This window comes from Pectinophora gossypiella, chromosome Z (genome assembly GCF_024362695.1).
Source record: "Pectinophora gossypiella chromosome Z, ilPecGoss1.1, whole genome shotgun sequence".
NCBI lineage: Eukaryota > Metazoa > Arthropoda > Insecta > Lepidoptera > Gelechiidae > Pectinophora > Pectinophora gossypiella.
Window position 1 is genome coordinate 26297178 of NC_065433.1, and position 18759 is coordinate 26315936.

Below are 18759 nucleotides of genomic sequence, written 5' to 3' on the forward strand. Positions count from 1 at the left end.
TGTATAGCCGGGGAAAAGAAGCTGCAAGAAAAACCTCGGCACAGGGCCCTAGACGTTCTTTAAAAAAATAAACATAAAATATTGTTATACAATTGAGTAATTTAGCTGCCTAATATCAGTTCCCAGACAGTTCAAATGTAAACAAATAAAACATATTCTGTTTATAAAGAAAGATAAAATGGCTAACAAGAATTTATACAACAGTTTTATATACCTATCAGTTTTTATTAAAAGATGATAAATTTCAAAAAGTTTGCATTTCTGTTATCAATTAAAGTTATCAAAGTGCAATTGAAGCATCTCGTACCTTTATTAGTACCAGCAACGGAGATACTAGATCTAGAAATTGGCCAATCTCTCCCTTTACAGCAATATCAAACCCATTTTAATATAATCAACCAGTTAACAGTACCTCCATGACTACCAGGAGTGTCCCAATACAGAGCAATACGGCAATTGAAATAGAATTGGAATTTAACGAAATAACGTGAAGCATTCAACTCGTGATCGGGTGCTGCGTATGTGGACAGGCCTGCTTCTGTCAGGGAGCTCATAAAACACTGTTTCTGTGATAAAGTCACATAAACTCTTTATTTTTCACTTTCCTTCCACCGACTGTAATTGGAATACTATTGTATTTAATTTTATAAATTCTGTAACACAAACTGGATTTTAAAAAAAGAAAGGAAACCATGAAACAGTAGGACTGGGGCCCTGTGCTGGGAGGTTTTCTGGCCACGTATTTCCCTCACCATTACAGATTCCGATGTGGTAGTAGTTTTACAGCTAGTTAAATAAATATGTAATTTAGTTTTTGACGTTCAAAAAGCGCTAACTTTGTAAGCAACTTTTGAAAAATAAATATTTTTGAAGTTTGAGTTTTTGAACATTTAGTGCATTGGGGACCATGATTGATGTGGTATTGAAAGGGATTAACCTGTTTGGACACTACATTAGGCAGCAAAATTACTACATTGAATAACATTTATATATTTTTTTTAAACAAAGAATGGTTACGGCCCTGCGCAGAGGTTTTACTTCCAGCTTCTTTTCCAAGCTATACAGGTTGTGAGAAGCTGCAGTAGTTTTAGGCGGATAAGACGTTCGTTGTGTAAAGAAATACAACTCAAAGTGTAACTATGTTATCTACTGAATGAAGATATTTTTTAATTTGAATTTGAAAGAAAGTATAAAAAAAATAGTAGGACTTATGCGTATTCGTCGTGTACCTAAATCGTCGCTTGCTAGTTTCGTTATTCGCATTTTGACGTGACTTATTGTAGATTTCCCTTTATAGCGTTAACTACTTAAAGCCAATCTAAGATGTATCATTATAAACAATTGTATTTATATTTCTTAAAGAGTGTCTGATTTGATTAGGTCATCCAGCGCATTACCATCTTAACAATGCATATCAAACCCCAATAATATAATATGTCATATAAAATAATACTACTAAAAACTATTCAAAACCATTAATCAATAACATTGGTCCAGTAAGGGCCAATAACTACATGCCGAATGGTAGAAATCGTCGACAATACACCCGCGGATTTGACTTCGTCAACCGCTATTATGAATAACTTTTTAGGTACACTGACCTCAATGTACCTATAGCGTAGTGTACTGTACATGTAGCGTAGTGTACATATAGCGTAGTGTACCTATAGCGTAGTGTGCCTACAAACGAAATTGTCCAGTATTTCTAATATAGGCATAGTGTACCTAGTGTACATATAGCGTAGTGTACATAATGGCGTAGTGTACCTATAGCGTAGTGTGCCTACAAACTAAATTGTCCAGTAACTACGACGTACACCCGTGGTTCTGACATACATAGAAATTCATTAAATGAGAACACAAAGGGACAATTCGTAACATGGATACGCTACACCGATTTCAGTTAACCTATTCAAACGTAAATAAATGCTCATTTACCGCTAGCTACGAGTGTGGCTCAGGGGTTCCCAACCTTTTATCTTGTGCCCCAACTTTATACCAAAATCTACGCTCCCCTTACTCCCGACAAATAATGGCGTTTTTATTTTATACGAATTCATAAGTCGATAAACAAAAATTAAAACATACTTTTTGGTTAGTTCGCGAGTATTAAATTTCAACATGCGAAAATTCACGACTGGGAATTCTAATTGGGAATATACGATGTCCTAACATAAGAAACCTATGATGGTAATTATCGTATATCAATATATATCGTATGGTGACAGGTGATCTGCTCATCGGCTGATTTAATGGCGTAAAAAGGCAAGTTTTTTTTTACCGCAATTATTGTAGGTTTGCTTTTGATGGCATTAACTACTACAGATAAATTATGCCAAGTCAGAAAGAAACATCTCGTACCTTTATTAGTATCAGCAACGGCGATACTAATTCTAGAAATTTCCAATCTCTCCCCTTACAGCAATATCAAACCCATTTTAATATAATCGACCGCTATATTTGCTGACAGTTTTTACAATATTCACAAAACGTTAAGTGCATTTTATTATGTGACGATAAGTTTTCAGCTTCAATCAGGAGGTAGTCGCGCCCGTTGCTTCACACCGTACCCCCAAACGGGATGCGTCCCACTGATTGAGAATCTCTGGTCTAGAGCACTAATGGAAACTACAGTCGGATCTAATCTACCTTCAGGCAAAACTAACGTGTCTTATTGAAACAATGATGTAATCAAAAACAACTTGCAGTCACTGTTGGTATGAAGTCCTAAGATGGATATGAACTTAAGGTAAGAATTATGAGATATCTAGTCTTATATAATTAAGATTCAAGATCGTAGAACGTGTCTTATAAATATATAAATATAGTAAGTAAATATATATATAGTAAGTGCGCAATGCACACAAATGTCAAATAGCAATATTGCTTTTTTAGATGAATTGCTTCGAAGTGGCCTTTTTAACCCCCCAGAGCTTGAGCAATTATCTACAACAATGCGAAGGCAAAGGACGATGAGTCAAAACGTCCCCTTCCACCAACAGAATCCAGACATATCTCCTTCGAAGCGTCTTATTGGGTAGATATTTTTGTTCTATGGCGAGTTTCTCGAAATACGCAGGGTTTAGCCGGAATTCGAGTTATTAACACTTTCAAGGACAGAACGTCTAATGACGTTCCGATTCCAAGTTGTCATACTCTCTATTGTGAACCATCTATGACCCATGGTCTCATACAGTTATAACATACGATCATGGTCCTTTAGAGATGAACAAAGTCGTTGAAAAATATCAGGTGAACTTAGGCATACAAGCGATCGTATCCAGAATACGATTTTAGATTAGTAGGTAGGTTCAATTTATTTGATTATTTGAAACATCATCTGTGCCTTTCTGGATTTGAAAAGAAACTGGATAAGTATTCAATAACAATATAAGTTTAAAAAACTAAAATCCTACTTCGGAAAATTCACGCTCTAAAAATTATGAAACAAGAAAATAAGTATATAACAAGAAATTCTACCGAATAAGTTATGTTTAGGTGATTGCAGCTGTGGTAAGCAAACTCTTAGTTTATATACGTACAGATTCTGAGTTGATATCAAGTGGATTTTTCCGTCGCAAAAATATGGAACGGAAAATAATTAAAAAAAAATCATAAATTTTCCGACAGGAAATTCCACTTAATATCAACTCAGAATCATGGTCTGAATCATCCCCCTCAGTATTCGTTACGATGTCACTAACACCCATACCTACTTGTATGGCTACCTGTAGTACTGGTAAGGGGTGTAAGTGACATCGTAACGAATACTGAGGGGGCTGATTTAGCTCAGTATTCTGAGTTAATATCAAGTGGAATTTTCGATCGCAAAAGTATAGAATTCAAAATAATTAAAAAAACTAAAAAAAAAACATGAATTTTGCGACGGAAAATTCCACTTGATTTTAACTCAGAATCATGGTCTGAATCATCCCCCTCAGTATTCGTTACGATGTCACTAACACCCTGTATACATATATGAAAAGTGTAAATTAAGCACCTGATACCCAACACACTACTACCATTTGTCTTCACTTTATACAAAAAAACTTCATTCAGTAGGTGACACAGTTATATTTTCAAACGATTTGTCCCATATTAGTCGTGTTCCTAACTCGTCATGTTATGTTCCGCATGTTCAGAACTCGTCATGACCAGAACTCGGGCTCGGGCATCGGGATCGTGCAGTGTAAGGCCCATCTCACACGGACTTTTTGTCGTGATGTTGTTGCATCTACAAGGCGCTACAGCATCGCGATTGTATCGATGCAAACGCATAAACATGTTGGACGACATCGGCGGAAGAATGGAGGGAAGGTAGGGCGATAGTGGAGAATAGAGCATCAGCGAACACAGATAGGAGAACTGCTGAATCGCGTTTGCATCGCGACTGAATGGTGGTTATGTGGGAGAAGGCACACAGTTAGCGACCGCACATTACCGCTTCGCGACCACATCGCGACTACATCGCGACCGCATCGCGACCACCTCGCAAAATTTCAGCGTGGGTGAAGGGCCTAATAGCTCATCAGTAGGTGGGGCCACGATTTCGCCACATATTTTATACCTGCACCCGATTTCCAATTCCGCGACCTTGAGGCATTGCTCCCAATGGTTTGGCAAATGTAATAAACGATCAAGCAAAGTACACGCGCAGGACGCCACGGATAGCTAGTTCCAAGAACTTATGTAAATTGGCCTTTGAAACATGTTCGACTTACTTGGCATAAATGTAAATTGCCAGCCGAATGAGTGAAATGAATAATTATCAAAATGTATTCTGAACAGTGCCAAATAATACTTACTGGTTTATTTCATAAATTAATATTCCACGGACATGTTTATCTATTCGCAATGATACGAAAATGACACGTTGACGTATCAATTCGGAAACATGGCGAATTTAATGCAAACGTAATTTTGATATGGGAAATTGAACAGAACGTAAATGTTGCAATACTAATAATTAATTATATTATTGTATGTCAATGTAAAGATGAAAACGTCATTGGCAGATAATGGTTATGGTTGTAATATTAAGCTAAAATATAAAATATACATTAAATAGAGGAGCTCGGTGGCGCAGCGGTAAACGCGCTCGGTCTGCGATTGTTGAAGTTAAGCAACTTTCGCAAAGGCTGGTCATAGAATGGGTGACCACAAAAAAAAAAGTTTTCATTTTGGTCCCGGCTGCATTAGCAGTCGTTAATAACCACTAATCCGCACTGGGCACGCGTGGGGGTTAAGGCCCGGTCTCCCCATCCATCCATAGGGAAGGCCCGTGCCCCAGCAGTGGGGACGTTAATGGGCTGGTGATGATGACATTAATAATAATAATAATCCTTTATTAAAAGTCAATAGGACTCACACACATTACATAATACATAAATTGAATTAAAATAAACATACAATATAAATTAAAATAAAATACCTATTTCCTATTCGCGTCCCGGTGCAAAGACCACCAGTGTTTAAAAATAGGACTGGCGACCCCTTCGCACACTTTCTGCAAAATGATGTTGTTTGAAGCCCTAAGCCTCGTCCAAAATCCCGCCACACGTTTAGGTACGACAGCAAAAAAGTCCGGCACACGCGCTTCTTCGAACATGCTCGACGCGCTGCACCAACGTGGCAAACGCATGAGGATACGAAACGCATCATTGTACTGTACCCTCATGTTGCTATAGGTCTTTTTTAAGTAGTTGGTCCATTAAATAAAAAGTAAAGAAAAAGATAAATACGCCAATTTAGTTGAGATATGGTATAGCCTTGACGATATGAATACTAGGTAATTGAATTGAATTTAATGATTTTGTTTTCAAGGGACTTCCTCGTGCCTAGGGAAACTCATATCTTAGAGAAAATTATATCGAAACTTAAGTATTACATAAACTTACCTATTTTCTACCGAAGTAAGCAGAGACTGTGGAATTCTGTTTCCTTCTATAAATTAGAATTATCTTTCTTCTATCTTGAAATAGGCACCCTGGTACTAAACCTTTTTTTTCAATTACATATGATCTAAATAAGAATTCCAACTAATTTTTTTTACACCGCACCCCTTACAAGTACTTACGTATAGGTATTAGTGACACCGTAACGAATATTGAGGGGGATAATTCAGACCATGATTCTGAGATGACATCAAGTGGAAATTCCTGTCGGAAATTTTATACCAAAAATTAGTGTCTTCTTTTTAAATTATTTTCTTTTCCATACTTTTGCGACGGTCAGAATCGTCTCTCAAAGTTTTCGTTACGATGTCACCTGAATGTACATGTTTGAAAACCTAATAAAAAATATGTTAACGTACGCAATGTACACACACACACACACACACACATACACACGAGCCTATCACATCGACCTGGGATAGACATTTAGGAGTCGCCATCGCCGGACACGGCTTGATGATGATGATGATGACACACACACACACACACACACACACACACACACACACACACAAAGAGAGAGAGAGAGAGAGAGACAGAGAGAGAGAGAGAGAGAAAGAGAGAGAATGCGCATAATTTGCTTCAATACTTGTTCATTTATACATTTTTCATACCTACTTAAGTTTTAATTTCTCAATGATAATGAATTGGGTAAGAGCGAGAGAACCGCAACACAAGTAATTATATTATTTTCTGGGGCTGCCTCATTTTACCAAGAAAAAAAATTAAAAAAAAAGTAGAGCAGCCCTGTTCACTAACTTGTTTACTTGTTTACAGCAAGCCGGTTCACGGAATCCCCATTCAATAGGTAATATGATGCGTGTGATTCGTTACGAATACAGTGCTTCCATTTTCTTAATGTCCTTTGACAATCATCGCATTTTCGAATACAAACGAGTGCTAATTTCCATGTTGATCAATGATTCGATTAACTACCATACGACATAACGACCTCTGTGGTCCAGTGGTTGAGCGTTGGGCTCACGATCCGGAGGTCCCGGGTTCGAATCCCGTTGGGAACATATCACAAAAATCACTTTGTGATCTCTAGTTTGGTTAGGAAATTACAGGCTGATCACCTGATTCTCCAAAAAAGTAAGATGATCCGTGCTTCAGAAGGCACGTTAAGCCGTTGGTGCCGGTTACTACTTACTGATGTAAGTAAGTAGTCGTTACATGAGCCATGTCAGGGCCTTTGGTGGCTCAATAATAACCCTGACACCAGGGTTGATGAGGTCACACCTCACAATTCACACAATAGTAGTAATTTTGATTTTCTAACAACAGTTCTTAATTCAAATTATTCACGTTCGTCTTCGAGCAGGAAATGGTGGACATAGGCCGCCTTAAACTATTTTCAGTTCCACACTTTTGCGATAGAAAATTCCACTTGATATCAACTCAGAATCATGGTCTGAATCATCGTTCAAAGTTTTCGTTACGATGTCACTAACACCCTTTATACTTAACTTGTATCCATAACGTAATACATATTTACAGACAAACCCTGTTAATATTATAACTGACGTATCACCGAAACAGCCTCATAGTCTGGTGGTTAGAGCGTTATGGCCACGATCTGGCGATATTGTCGAAATCACTTTTGAGTCTATCCTTTGTTTGGACTCATTAGGACATTGTATGCTGAACTACCTGATTGTCCGAAAAAGTAAGATTCCGTACTTCGGGAGACACGTTCATTGGTTTCGGGATACTAGCCCAACCCGCACTGGAGCAGCGTGGTGCAGTATGCTCCATTCCCCCTCTGGATTAATTGAGGGGATGCCTATGTGGCGGACGGAACTAGCTGGATTACGTCGGGGTCACCAGTTTGGCGGCGAGGGGGTGCTGCCGCCAATGGATGTTTTCGGGGTACCGAACTGATCATAGAACCCCGCTAGCCACATGTTGGTAGAGTGACTAGGGATCGACGATCCAACGGTGTTATGTTGGAAGTTGTATATATGCGTCTTGCTGTGTAAACTTCGATATCGCGTTTCACGACTGCTTGAAGACTGCATTATTGAATGTGGCGCCATCTGTTGCATGTGGGCGGAACTAGCTAACCAACTAGTTGGATCCGCCACATCCTGTGCCCAACAGTAAGACGTATGCAGGCTATTTATGTTATCTTAGAACAAGAAAGCCACTCACCAATAACATTGAGCTTTATTTGGAAGTTCCGTGTAGGTGAGTTCTTGAAGTCGACGCGGCAGCGGTAGAGGCCCTCGTCGTCCAGTTGGACCCCGTCAATGGTCAGGGCAGCCGGCCTGGAGATCGTCACGAAGTACGCCCGTTGGCCGAAGGTGTGGGGGTCGGACCAGTGTAGCGCCTTGTTGAAGCCGCGGCCTCGCACGTCGAAGCTGCAAGCAAAGAAACCCTTCATATTCGGATGTGGGGGCCTCAAAAGGAATGCCATTTGCGGCAAATCTACAATAACTCACGTCAAAAATATAAAAGAAATAAAGGCCACATTGAAGCAATGCATCCAACTTGCGAGTGGGCCCCCCGACAGTCGACGTCTCTACAGTTGAAAACTATAAGATTCAAAATAACTAATTTCTTGCTTTGTATTATGTTTTTTCTAGCAATTCTATTTTTCACTTCACTCATCACACTCAACACATTCATTATTCATTCAAAACACCTCGCCCCTATACATTACACCATAGATCACCCTATAGCACATCTCGTCTCCACAAAAATACATACCGCTGTCACTAATCAGTCGAGATATCTACAATTGAATACTATGAGATACAGAACAACATACTTTCTGCTTAGCATTAACCGCTTTTTATCTAACTTGTTTGTAATTCCATACGTCCTTCTCATTCTCCTCGGATGCGGTTCATGTACAAAACATTTAAAACCTATTCAAATAGTACACTCCTCCCATATAAAAATACATACTGCAGCATTTAATCCGATAGCCCTATTTAAACGACTTAAACAAACTATACGCCTAGCACCAACTCAAACACCTTCCACGAGTGTATTACACTCTTCTAATAATCTCCCGAATATATTGTTATATAGTTTTAACTTAATCTTCCCACTGAGTCACCTGACATTCATTGAAACGCGTGTCCTATACTCCTAGACTACATTAATAATAACATTAAAAATGACCCCTTTAAACAACGATTTTTTAACCAATATTGACAATCATGTTTCAATTGAATGTCAGCTCACTGACTCACTAGAAAACTGCTCGAAACTCTTGACAGATAATCAAAATTTCAGAGTGTTATCTTTCAACATTCGTAGTATCCAGTGCAACTTCAACCTATTTGAAGTTGCGCTTCATCGTTTGAACCTATCATTTGACGTGATTATTCTGACTGAATGTTGGCTAGCACGAGGGGCTATCATTGGACAACTTCCGGGATACAAGTCCTATAGTACAAATTTCAACCTTAACAAAAACGGTGGAATAGTAGTGTACGTTAAAAACGAATGGAGTGCCACTGTGTCCGAACCAGTGTTTCAAGAAGCAGAATGTCTGTGCATTGAACTCTCAGACTCAATAACTATAATAGCTATTTATCGCTCACCCTCGTTTAAACAAACAAATCAATTTATACAATCCCTTGACAATATATTAAACCAGAATAAAAATAAAAGAATAATCCTGACAGGAGATTTAAATTTAAACATCTTGAATACTACCAACGTATATATCTCTGAATATATCTGTCTTTTAGCCGAATTTGGGTTAATGCCTGCAATCACTGTTCCGACAAGATCCTCTTCTTGTCTCGATCATATTTTCGTTAAAGACTCTTTCCAAGAACCATTAGGGATAGTTTGTAGGACGGACATTACTGACCACTACTTCGTTATGATGGCTACATCTATCACAAAAAGCAAACACGTAAATCCTAGGAGTACAGTTCGCAAGTTAAACTATGAAAAAATTGCGGCCGAACTTAAAACGAGTGACTGGACTACTGTTACAACAACCGAAGATGTAAACGAAGCACTAAACGTGTTTTACGACATTCTAAAAAAAACTATAGATCATAATTCCACCACTCATCAAATTAGTAAAAAAAAAGTCATTTTAAAAGCCTGGATCACTCCAGGTTTAGTTAGATGCATGAGACACAGAGATAAACTACACCTTGAAGTAAAAAAACACCCTAATGACGAAGTCCGTAAACTGGTTTACAAGAGATACCGAAACTTTTTAACAGATCTTCTCCATAGATTAAAAAGTGAATACGAAAGCAGAGAGCTCGAACGTAATAAGAATAACCCAAAAGGCCTGTGGAAAGTTATAACAGATATAAGTCAGCGTCCACCAAAAGATACCACTCCCACAGACCTTATACGTGCCAAACCTAGCTCAAGAGATTCCCTAAATCATTGCAATGAATACTTTTCAAATATTGGTAAGAACCTGGCCAACAAACTTTTAGACAAACTGAACAGAGTCCAACCAGTGGTAAACTTAACCAACTCCGCATATAACGCCAGTGACTCATGTTTCTTCCAACCTACAGACGAATGTGAAATTGAAAACCTCATACTAGGGCTAAAGAATGACAGTGCTCCTGGAGCGGATGGTATTGGTCCTGCATTAATCAAAGAGGTTCGGGAATATATAATTCCACCGTTAACCCACATCTTTAACCTTAGCATTTCCTCAGGAGTCTTTCCAGAACAATGGAAACTGGCCACTGTTGTTCCCATATATAAAAATGGTCCTAAGAACTCTCCGTCAAATTATCGACCGATATCACTATTAAGTATTTTCTCCAAACTTCTCGAGAAAATTGTTAATAAACGAACAGTCACCTTTTTAGATAAACATAATTTGATTTCCGATTCACAGTACGGGTTTCGGCACAATAAGTCAACTGAGGACGCTGTAGAAGCTTTGGTCAGATTGATATCTCAATATCTAGACGAAGGACAAAAATGCGCAGGGGTCTTCTTAGACTTAGCCAAAGCCTTCGACACTGTATCAGTACCAATACTCCTAGGAAAACTCGAAAAGCTAGGTATTAGAGGTCACTCTCTGTTATGGTTTGAAAGCTATTTAACTAACCGACGCCAGTGTGTTAAGATAAATAACGAGTTAAGTGACGAACTCCCAATCGAATACGGTGTACCACAAGGCAGTGTATTAGGGCCGACACTCTTTTTAGCGTATATTAACGACATCCACGCAAACGCTCCTGCTAACACAGATGTTATCTGCTATGCTGATGACACAGTCTTGCTTTTTCACAATAGAACGTGGTCTGATACTCTTGATAATGCAACGCGTGGCTTACAAAATACTAACAACTGGCTAGAAAATAATCTTCTTACATTAAATACTCAAAAAACTAAACTCATCTGTTTCCACAAAACCCTGGCTTCAGCTCCAGTTTCACAGTGTAATATTAAGCTTCACTCTTCATGCTCAAATTCTATCCACTGCACATGTCAGGAAATTGAACGCGTTGATTGCATTAAATACCTAGGTACTAATATTGACCAAAAGGAGATCATCGGATTTCGGCCCAGAAGCCAAAGTGCCGGCCAAAAAATAATTTTGCTATATTCGGTTAGATCTTATCCGTCTGAGTGTTTATTACTATGGCACCAAAGCTGTAGGGTCAATATCTTCGGTTTTATTCGAATTAAAAAATTGAATTTTTCATACATTTTTGGTGAAAATGTAAAGTGCCGGCCAATTAACAAAAATGGTATATATCCTTAGAACTTATCCGTCTGAGCATTTATTACTATGGCACCAAAGCTGTAGCGTCAATATTTTCGGTTTTATTCGAATTAAAAAAAAAACTTGTATTTTTCATACATTTTGATGAAAATGTGAAGTGCCGGCCAAGAAACAATATTGGTATATCCCGTTAAAACTTATCCATTTGACCATTTATTATTATGGCACCAAACGTCTATGACCATTATTTTGGCTTTTATTGGACTTTACGTTTTAGTTTCTATGTGAAAAGTGCCGGTCAGCAAAAACACATGTCAAAACTATCGAGAAGATACCTGTAAACATTGTTCACTATGACAATAAACGTGTATGACCATTAGTTTGGCTGTTGTTGGATTTTTAAAACCTCGATTTTTGATTTATTTTGTTATAAAATAAAATATGACAGGCGCGTTATTTAAAGGATCGTCAGAATGTTTATTACTATGACATTAAACGTCTATGACCACTATTTTGAACTCAATTAGATTTCTCCAAAATCTGGAATTTTCATAGATACCTACACTTTGGCGAAAAAAGTTTTATCTGGCGATAATGCAAGTAAAGGCGTAATATCGTGGTTGTCATTGGACACATTTTTATAAACCAAAAATAAGTTTTCGTTTGACCACTATCTCACCTGATGGTGATACACGCTTTAGAAGCTTATTTTTTTTTTAAGAAATGTGAGGTATCTACTGTACTATATCGGCCAAGTAGCATCAGGACATTGTGATCGGCATACATGCAAAGTATAACTGCCCGGCTCCTGTAGTCCCTAACAGCTTCTTCAGACGTCATGCCAAAATACGAGTTTCGTCACAAGATGGCATGCTTATCTTTGGAGGGTGGTAACCATCTACGATCAAGATGAATCAATACCATAATTCAACCTAAACTTAGGCCGTAACGTTGAGTCGAATGCAAAAACTACAGCCAACGTCGTATCTAAAATAAGATAGTATTAATATAGAAGTTCACCTAACAACACACAAAACAATAACACAAAGAATTTATCTGACTAATAACTAGTCATTGGGAAAGCTCTGCTTGTCGTCATTGTTAAAATGTATATAAAAAAAGATTTTTTTAAAAGTCCAATAAACGCCAAAGTCTACATTTGGTAATATAGTAAAAAAATACGTTTCAAGTAATTTACCAAAAGATTTGACTTATTTTGTTTCGTTGGCTGACATTTTCTAATTTGAACCAAAACGGAAAGAAAGACGAATAAAAGTCATAATAATGGTCAAAAATGTTTCGCGCCAGATTATTAAATGTTCTAAAGGTCCATTGTAATCTGCCGCACCGCATTTTTTGCCCAAAGCACTTTATTTTTAAACAAAATAAATTAATAAGAAATCAAGATTTTTAAAATAAACTAAAAGCCAAACTAATGATTGTACACGTTTGGTGCTATAGAAAAAAATGTTAATAGGCATCTACTCGATACTCTCTACATGGTATTTTTGCTGGTCGGCACTTTTCACATTTGAACTCAAACGTAAATTCCAATAAAAGTCAAAATAATGGTCATAGATGTTTGGTGTCATATTAAAAAATATTGAGAAGCAACTATTAGACAGATTCGACGTATTTTTTTCGATTGCCGGCATTTTAACATATTAACCAAAACGGAAAGTCCAATAAAAGTCAAAATAATGGTCATAGAAGTTTGGCGCCATACTAATAAATGTTTTAACGGTCCTTTGTAATACGCCTGTATCCCTTTTTTTCCCAGCGGACATAATATTTTTTTTTACAAAATGTATGAAAAATCGTGATTTTTAAAATCCAATTAAAGCCAAACTAATGGTTATACACGTTTGGTGTCATAGTAAAAAATGTTCAGAGCAATCTACTCGAAAGGTTCGACACATTTTTTTTCTCTGGCCGGCACTTTCAAATTTGGGCCGGCCAAAGTATGGAGAGCCGATGATCTCCTTTATCTTTTAACCAGCACATCTCACACTTAATATGTAGAGTCAGAAAACAAATATATGTTATGAAGTTACTTAGAAACTCCGCAAACGTCAAAATTCTTACAATGGTTTACCAGTCCCTCTGTGAATCTATCATAACATACTGCAACAGCGTATGGGGAAGGAAAGGTGTCACGATTATGCTAGAATTGGAAAGAGCACAACGGTCCGTACTCAAAGTCATGCTAAAAAACCATTCTTATATTCTACCAGTGCACTATACGCTGATGCTAAAGTTCTCACCGTGAGACAATTATACTTATTAAAATCGACCCTGCTAATGCATAGTAAGGTACGTAGATCACAAGACTTTGAGGATCTTTTAAAAAAACGTACGTTTAGAGTCATACTCCCTCAAGTTAATACATCATTTGCCCGTCAATTACCAGAATTCATGCAGCCTTACATTTATAACCAGGTAGCCAAATACTGCAATATTCAACGCTGCAACCAACGTGAGGCTAAGACTAAAATTAAAAATTGGCTGTCTAAGCTATCGTATGACGATACGGAAAACATAATTAAGTCTCTATCGTAACACTTTATACGTACTCTAACTCACACACACACACACTCACACACACACACTCACATACACACAAACATTCATCCACATTCTCACAATCACGCACACTGACACCTCACATCACAAGACACTCATTTCATTACTATTTTCTATTATGTTCTATTAACTAGTTTTTTAAGTTTTCAGTTCTTTTTTTTTTATTGCACTTTTATCTTCTTCTTTGTCGTGAAATGTGCCATATAAAATGTAAGTCTTTTATTGTTTTCTATTACTTACTTTTGTTTATTCTAAATTGTATATTAATATCTTATAATAGTACTGTTATGAAAGGCTAGCTCGCCGGTTTATTTAAATATGTTTGGTAATAACAAATGTTCAGGACCTCCGCGATACAGGGTTTCCCTAGTGCGGGGTCCGCCAGTAATGTATACATGTTTAAGTTTTTTGATAAATAAACATATTCTATTCTATTCTATTCAAATAGCAATATTGCTGTTTGACATTTACGTAGGTATACAAAAGTAAGTTTATCACGTTTTTCTATGATGTCACAGTGCTTTTTCATACAAATACCATAGTAATTCCGTGTAAAAAGTACCTGATTTGACTAGTTGGAAAGTAGCCTATTCCAAACAGTCCTAAGTCCGGGAGAAAATCAGTCCATTCAGTTGTATACAAAGCTTAGGCTTAGAAAGTCAAGAATGCAACGTATGCTAACTGATAACTAATGCTGAATATTGTAAACCTGAAATAGGACAGCCATTTAAAAATGGACCTTGCTCTTGTAAAGTTTCACTACAGAGTAGAGAGAGCCTGAAATGTCGTAAGTAAAAACTAACTAAGAACTTAGGACATTCCGGCCTCTCTACTATCTAAAATATTATTCTTAGACACTTCTGAACCTCCTTTTCCAGACGCCATAGTTAAACAATTTGGTTTAATTTTTAAAAGAACATATATGATCTCACTTAAACTTTGCAAAAAAGGTTATTATAAGGTTAGTGATTATTTTGAAGATTTGAATGCATGGGATTAACTGTCTGAGAACTGATATTAGGCAGCTAAATTACTCAATTGTATAACAATATGTTATGTTTTTTTTTTAAAAAGACCGTGTACGGCCCTGTGCCGATGTTTTTCTTGCAGCTTCTTTTCCACGGCTATACAGGTGGTGAGAAGCTGTAGTAGTTTTAGGCGGATGAGACGTTCGTTATGTAAAAAATGGCGATTCAAAGTGTAACTATGTTACCTACTGAATAAAGATATTTTTGAATTTGAATTTACGTGTTTGTAATTTTAAATATAATTCTTTTTTGTGGAAAATTATCTGTTGTATGTGTGTCAATATATTAGAGGGTGGAAAAAATAGTAACATTACGCTATTTTATCCTGCGAACTGAGAGCAAATAAGTAAAAATGTGGGAAGAGCACCGAAAAGGAAAAGTGCTTCAGGCAAGCAAGACACTTAATCCACCGCTGCATACAATGTCGTGGTCTGTGCAAACAACAGGATACGATACCGTGTAAGCAGAGCGGTACGAGCGGTGCGGGAACGGCTTAGTTAGTAATTCTTAGTCTATGGTAGGTATGTCTTAGCGGTCGCAGGGCTTAGGCGCTCTGATCTAAGTTTGCTTTTGTGTCTTGGTTTGTCCATGGTAGGTAGTTTACCGGTTGCAGGCTTAAGCCTTCTGGGAGGTTAGCCAAGTTCAAACGACGACAGTGAAATGTCTAAGGGCCCTATATGGAAGTTTTTCCAGCAGCTTCTTTTCGACGGCTGCAAGAAAAATGCGGATGAGATAAAAAAAATCATCAAGAAATTATAAAAAATATTAAAAAATAAATAAATAATAATCATAAATTAATTAAATAATAATAATATTAGTTATTAATTAATAAATTTTATAATATTAAATTAAATTATTAATTATACATTATATTAAAATTATAAAAAAATACATTTCAAAGTGTATACCGTGTTTATACATTGTTTGAGGTTTTTGCGGTTATTGCCCCCTATTCCTGCAGACATTTAATTCTATTTTAAGTTATATTTTCTTATCCGCCAAAAAGGGAAGGGACGGATGATTGACAGCCGTAAGTTTTAAAATAAATGAATGAATCGTCGGTCGAATAAAATAGGCATATCGCTGAAATAAAAAACTCCTTTGATCATGACATTGTTAATGTGTGCATGCCTGGCGCGTCATATTCGCAAATCATCACAAAATTATTCCAGTGTAAATATGATGCAAACACTACCGTTATTCTTTTAGTAGGCAATAGTACAGGGCTCACAAAACAGCAATTGACTAGGTATCATAGGTCACTAATGACTGTTGAGTGTGGAAACTTAATTATTTGTTCATTTCCATATTCAAATTCATTAGCTAGTGAGGAAAATAATTATATATTTTCTCTCAACCAACACCTTTACAACAGAACCTGTCATCATAGTAATATTATTTATTTAGATTTGAATAAGTTTATTCAAAATTGTATAATAACGACAGATAGAATATAGCTATCTAAGTACTTTAAAAAAATTATATGTTCGGTACTACTTTTTTATATTAAAGAGACATCTGCCAGACCAGGCAGTAAACTTATTGACTGTACTGTCTTCTACAGTACAAAATCTTTTATTGACGGTAGTCAGCCATGTACCACGAATGGTACTTCATCTTTAAACTAGACAATAAGACAAAAGAGAAGCTTGGAATATTAAAACTAGTTCACCAAAATATTCAAGGCTTCTCTGGCAAAGAATTAGACGTAGAATTATTTTTAGAGACATTTTTTATTGACATTTTATGTATTACTGAGCACTGGTTGAAGGATTATGAATTGTTATTCGGTTTTAAAAATTATCATTTCGCTAGCGCTTTCTGTCGAAAGATCAAAATACGCGGTGGCTCCCTTATTTTTATCAGAAATAGTTTAAAATATAAAGAACGCAAAGATATTACTGGACTTTCGATAGAGGGCACTATGGAAATTTCATGTATAGAAACAGAGAAACATATTGTTGTGGCCGTATACAGACCCCCATACAGTGCTAACTTCACAGTTTTTGAATCAGTGATGGAAAATGTACTGAAGGTCATATCTAAAAGTAATAAAGCCATTATAGTGTGTGGAGATTTTAACGTTGATTTATATGAAGTAGATTCAATTACAACTAGATTTCTAAGTTTGTTTACATCATTTAACCTTGTTAATATATTTATGGAGCCAACTAGAATTACAGAAACAACTGCCTCATGTTTAGATAACGTTTTTTGCAATTGTGACTTCCAAGATAACAGTATGCTTAACTGTTTTAAGTCAGATCACAGTGGGCAGCTGGTCAGTTTCCCAGTACTTAAAAATGTTCAGAAAATTAAATTTCGTACACGACCCATCACTGATACTCGGATAGATAAATATCGAAATAGTCTTATTAGTAACTTACCTTGTCCAAACTTTGATACAGACAATCCTGACGATTTTTACAGGGATTTCTTTACTATAATCCATAAAGAATTTGAAAATAATTTTCCTCAAAAGGTAGTTACCAACAGTCAATCATTCAAGTTCAGTGACTGGGCTACCGTAGGCATTCGCAAAAGTAGAAATACTCTTTATTCTTTATATGAGGAAAAAACGTATACACACACTGATAGTTTTAAAAGCTACGTCAAAAATTATTCTAAAATATTTCGAAGAGTGTGTTATACAGCCAAACAGATGCATATTAGTAGTAAAATAAAGACCGCGGATAATAAAATAAAAGCAGTTTGGCAAGTAATAAATAGTGAAACAAAGGCTTCGAAACCGCGTGAATTAGAATACAATATAGAATCGGGCACTGGGTTAGTTAAACAAGATAAAGATGTAGCTGAAGTTTTTGATAAATTCTTTACGAACATCCCTGTAAAAACTACAGAATCTCTCAGGTCCTCTCCTGTTCAAGCTGATATATTGTTGAAAAGTAATGTTACTGCTTGCACTGAATTATTTGATTTTAAACGCGTTGATCCGAGTAGTATTGTTAAAGTATTCAAACAGCTGAAACTTAAAACCTCGAAAGATTTATGGGGATTGTCTGTCAAATTGATGAGCTCTGTTATTGATATCTTAGCACCATATCTAGCATACATTTTTAATATGAGTGTTGAAAATGGCACTTTTCCAAATTTAATGAAAATCAGTAAAGTTATACCTCTTTTTAAATCGGGCACAAAATCAGACCCCACCAATTATAGACCGGTTTCTATTCTACCAGTACTTAGTAAAATTTTCGAGAAAATTATTCTCGACCAACTGCTATGTCATTTTAATTTAAATAACTTACTTCACAGCCAGCAGTTTGGTTTTACTAAGGGTCGGTCTACAACAGACGCGAGTGTCACATTTGTTCGACACATTTTCGATGCTTGGGAGGAGTCGCAGAATGCCGTAGGAGTATTCTGTGACTTGTCTAAGGCGTTCGACTGCGTGGATCACGAGACCTTGCTTTTGAAATTGAGGCACTATGGACTAAATAATGGAGCTCTCAGTTTGTTAAATTCATATCTAGGTGATAGGATACAAAAGGTACAA

At 36.7% G+C, this 18759-nt stretch overlaps 1 protein-coding gene across 1 annotated transcript in view; it reads right to left on the reverse strand.

The window, feature by feature from the left end:
• The window catches only part of LOC126379766 (B-cell receptor CD22-like), a 107520-nt gene that overhangs the window by 50917 nt on the left and 37844 nt on the right, over window positions 1-18759 (reverse strand). The window contains exon 3 of the mRNA XM_050028584.1: window positions 8109-8317. Within this exon, the coding sequence (XP_049884541.1) occupies window positions 8109-8317 (209 nt within the window). The remainder of the gene's footprint in view (window positions 1-8108; window positions 8318-18759) is intronic.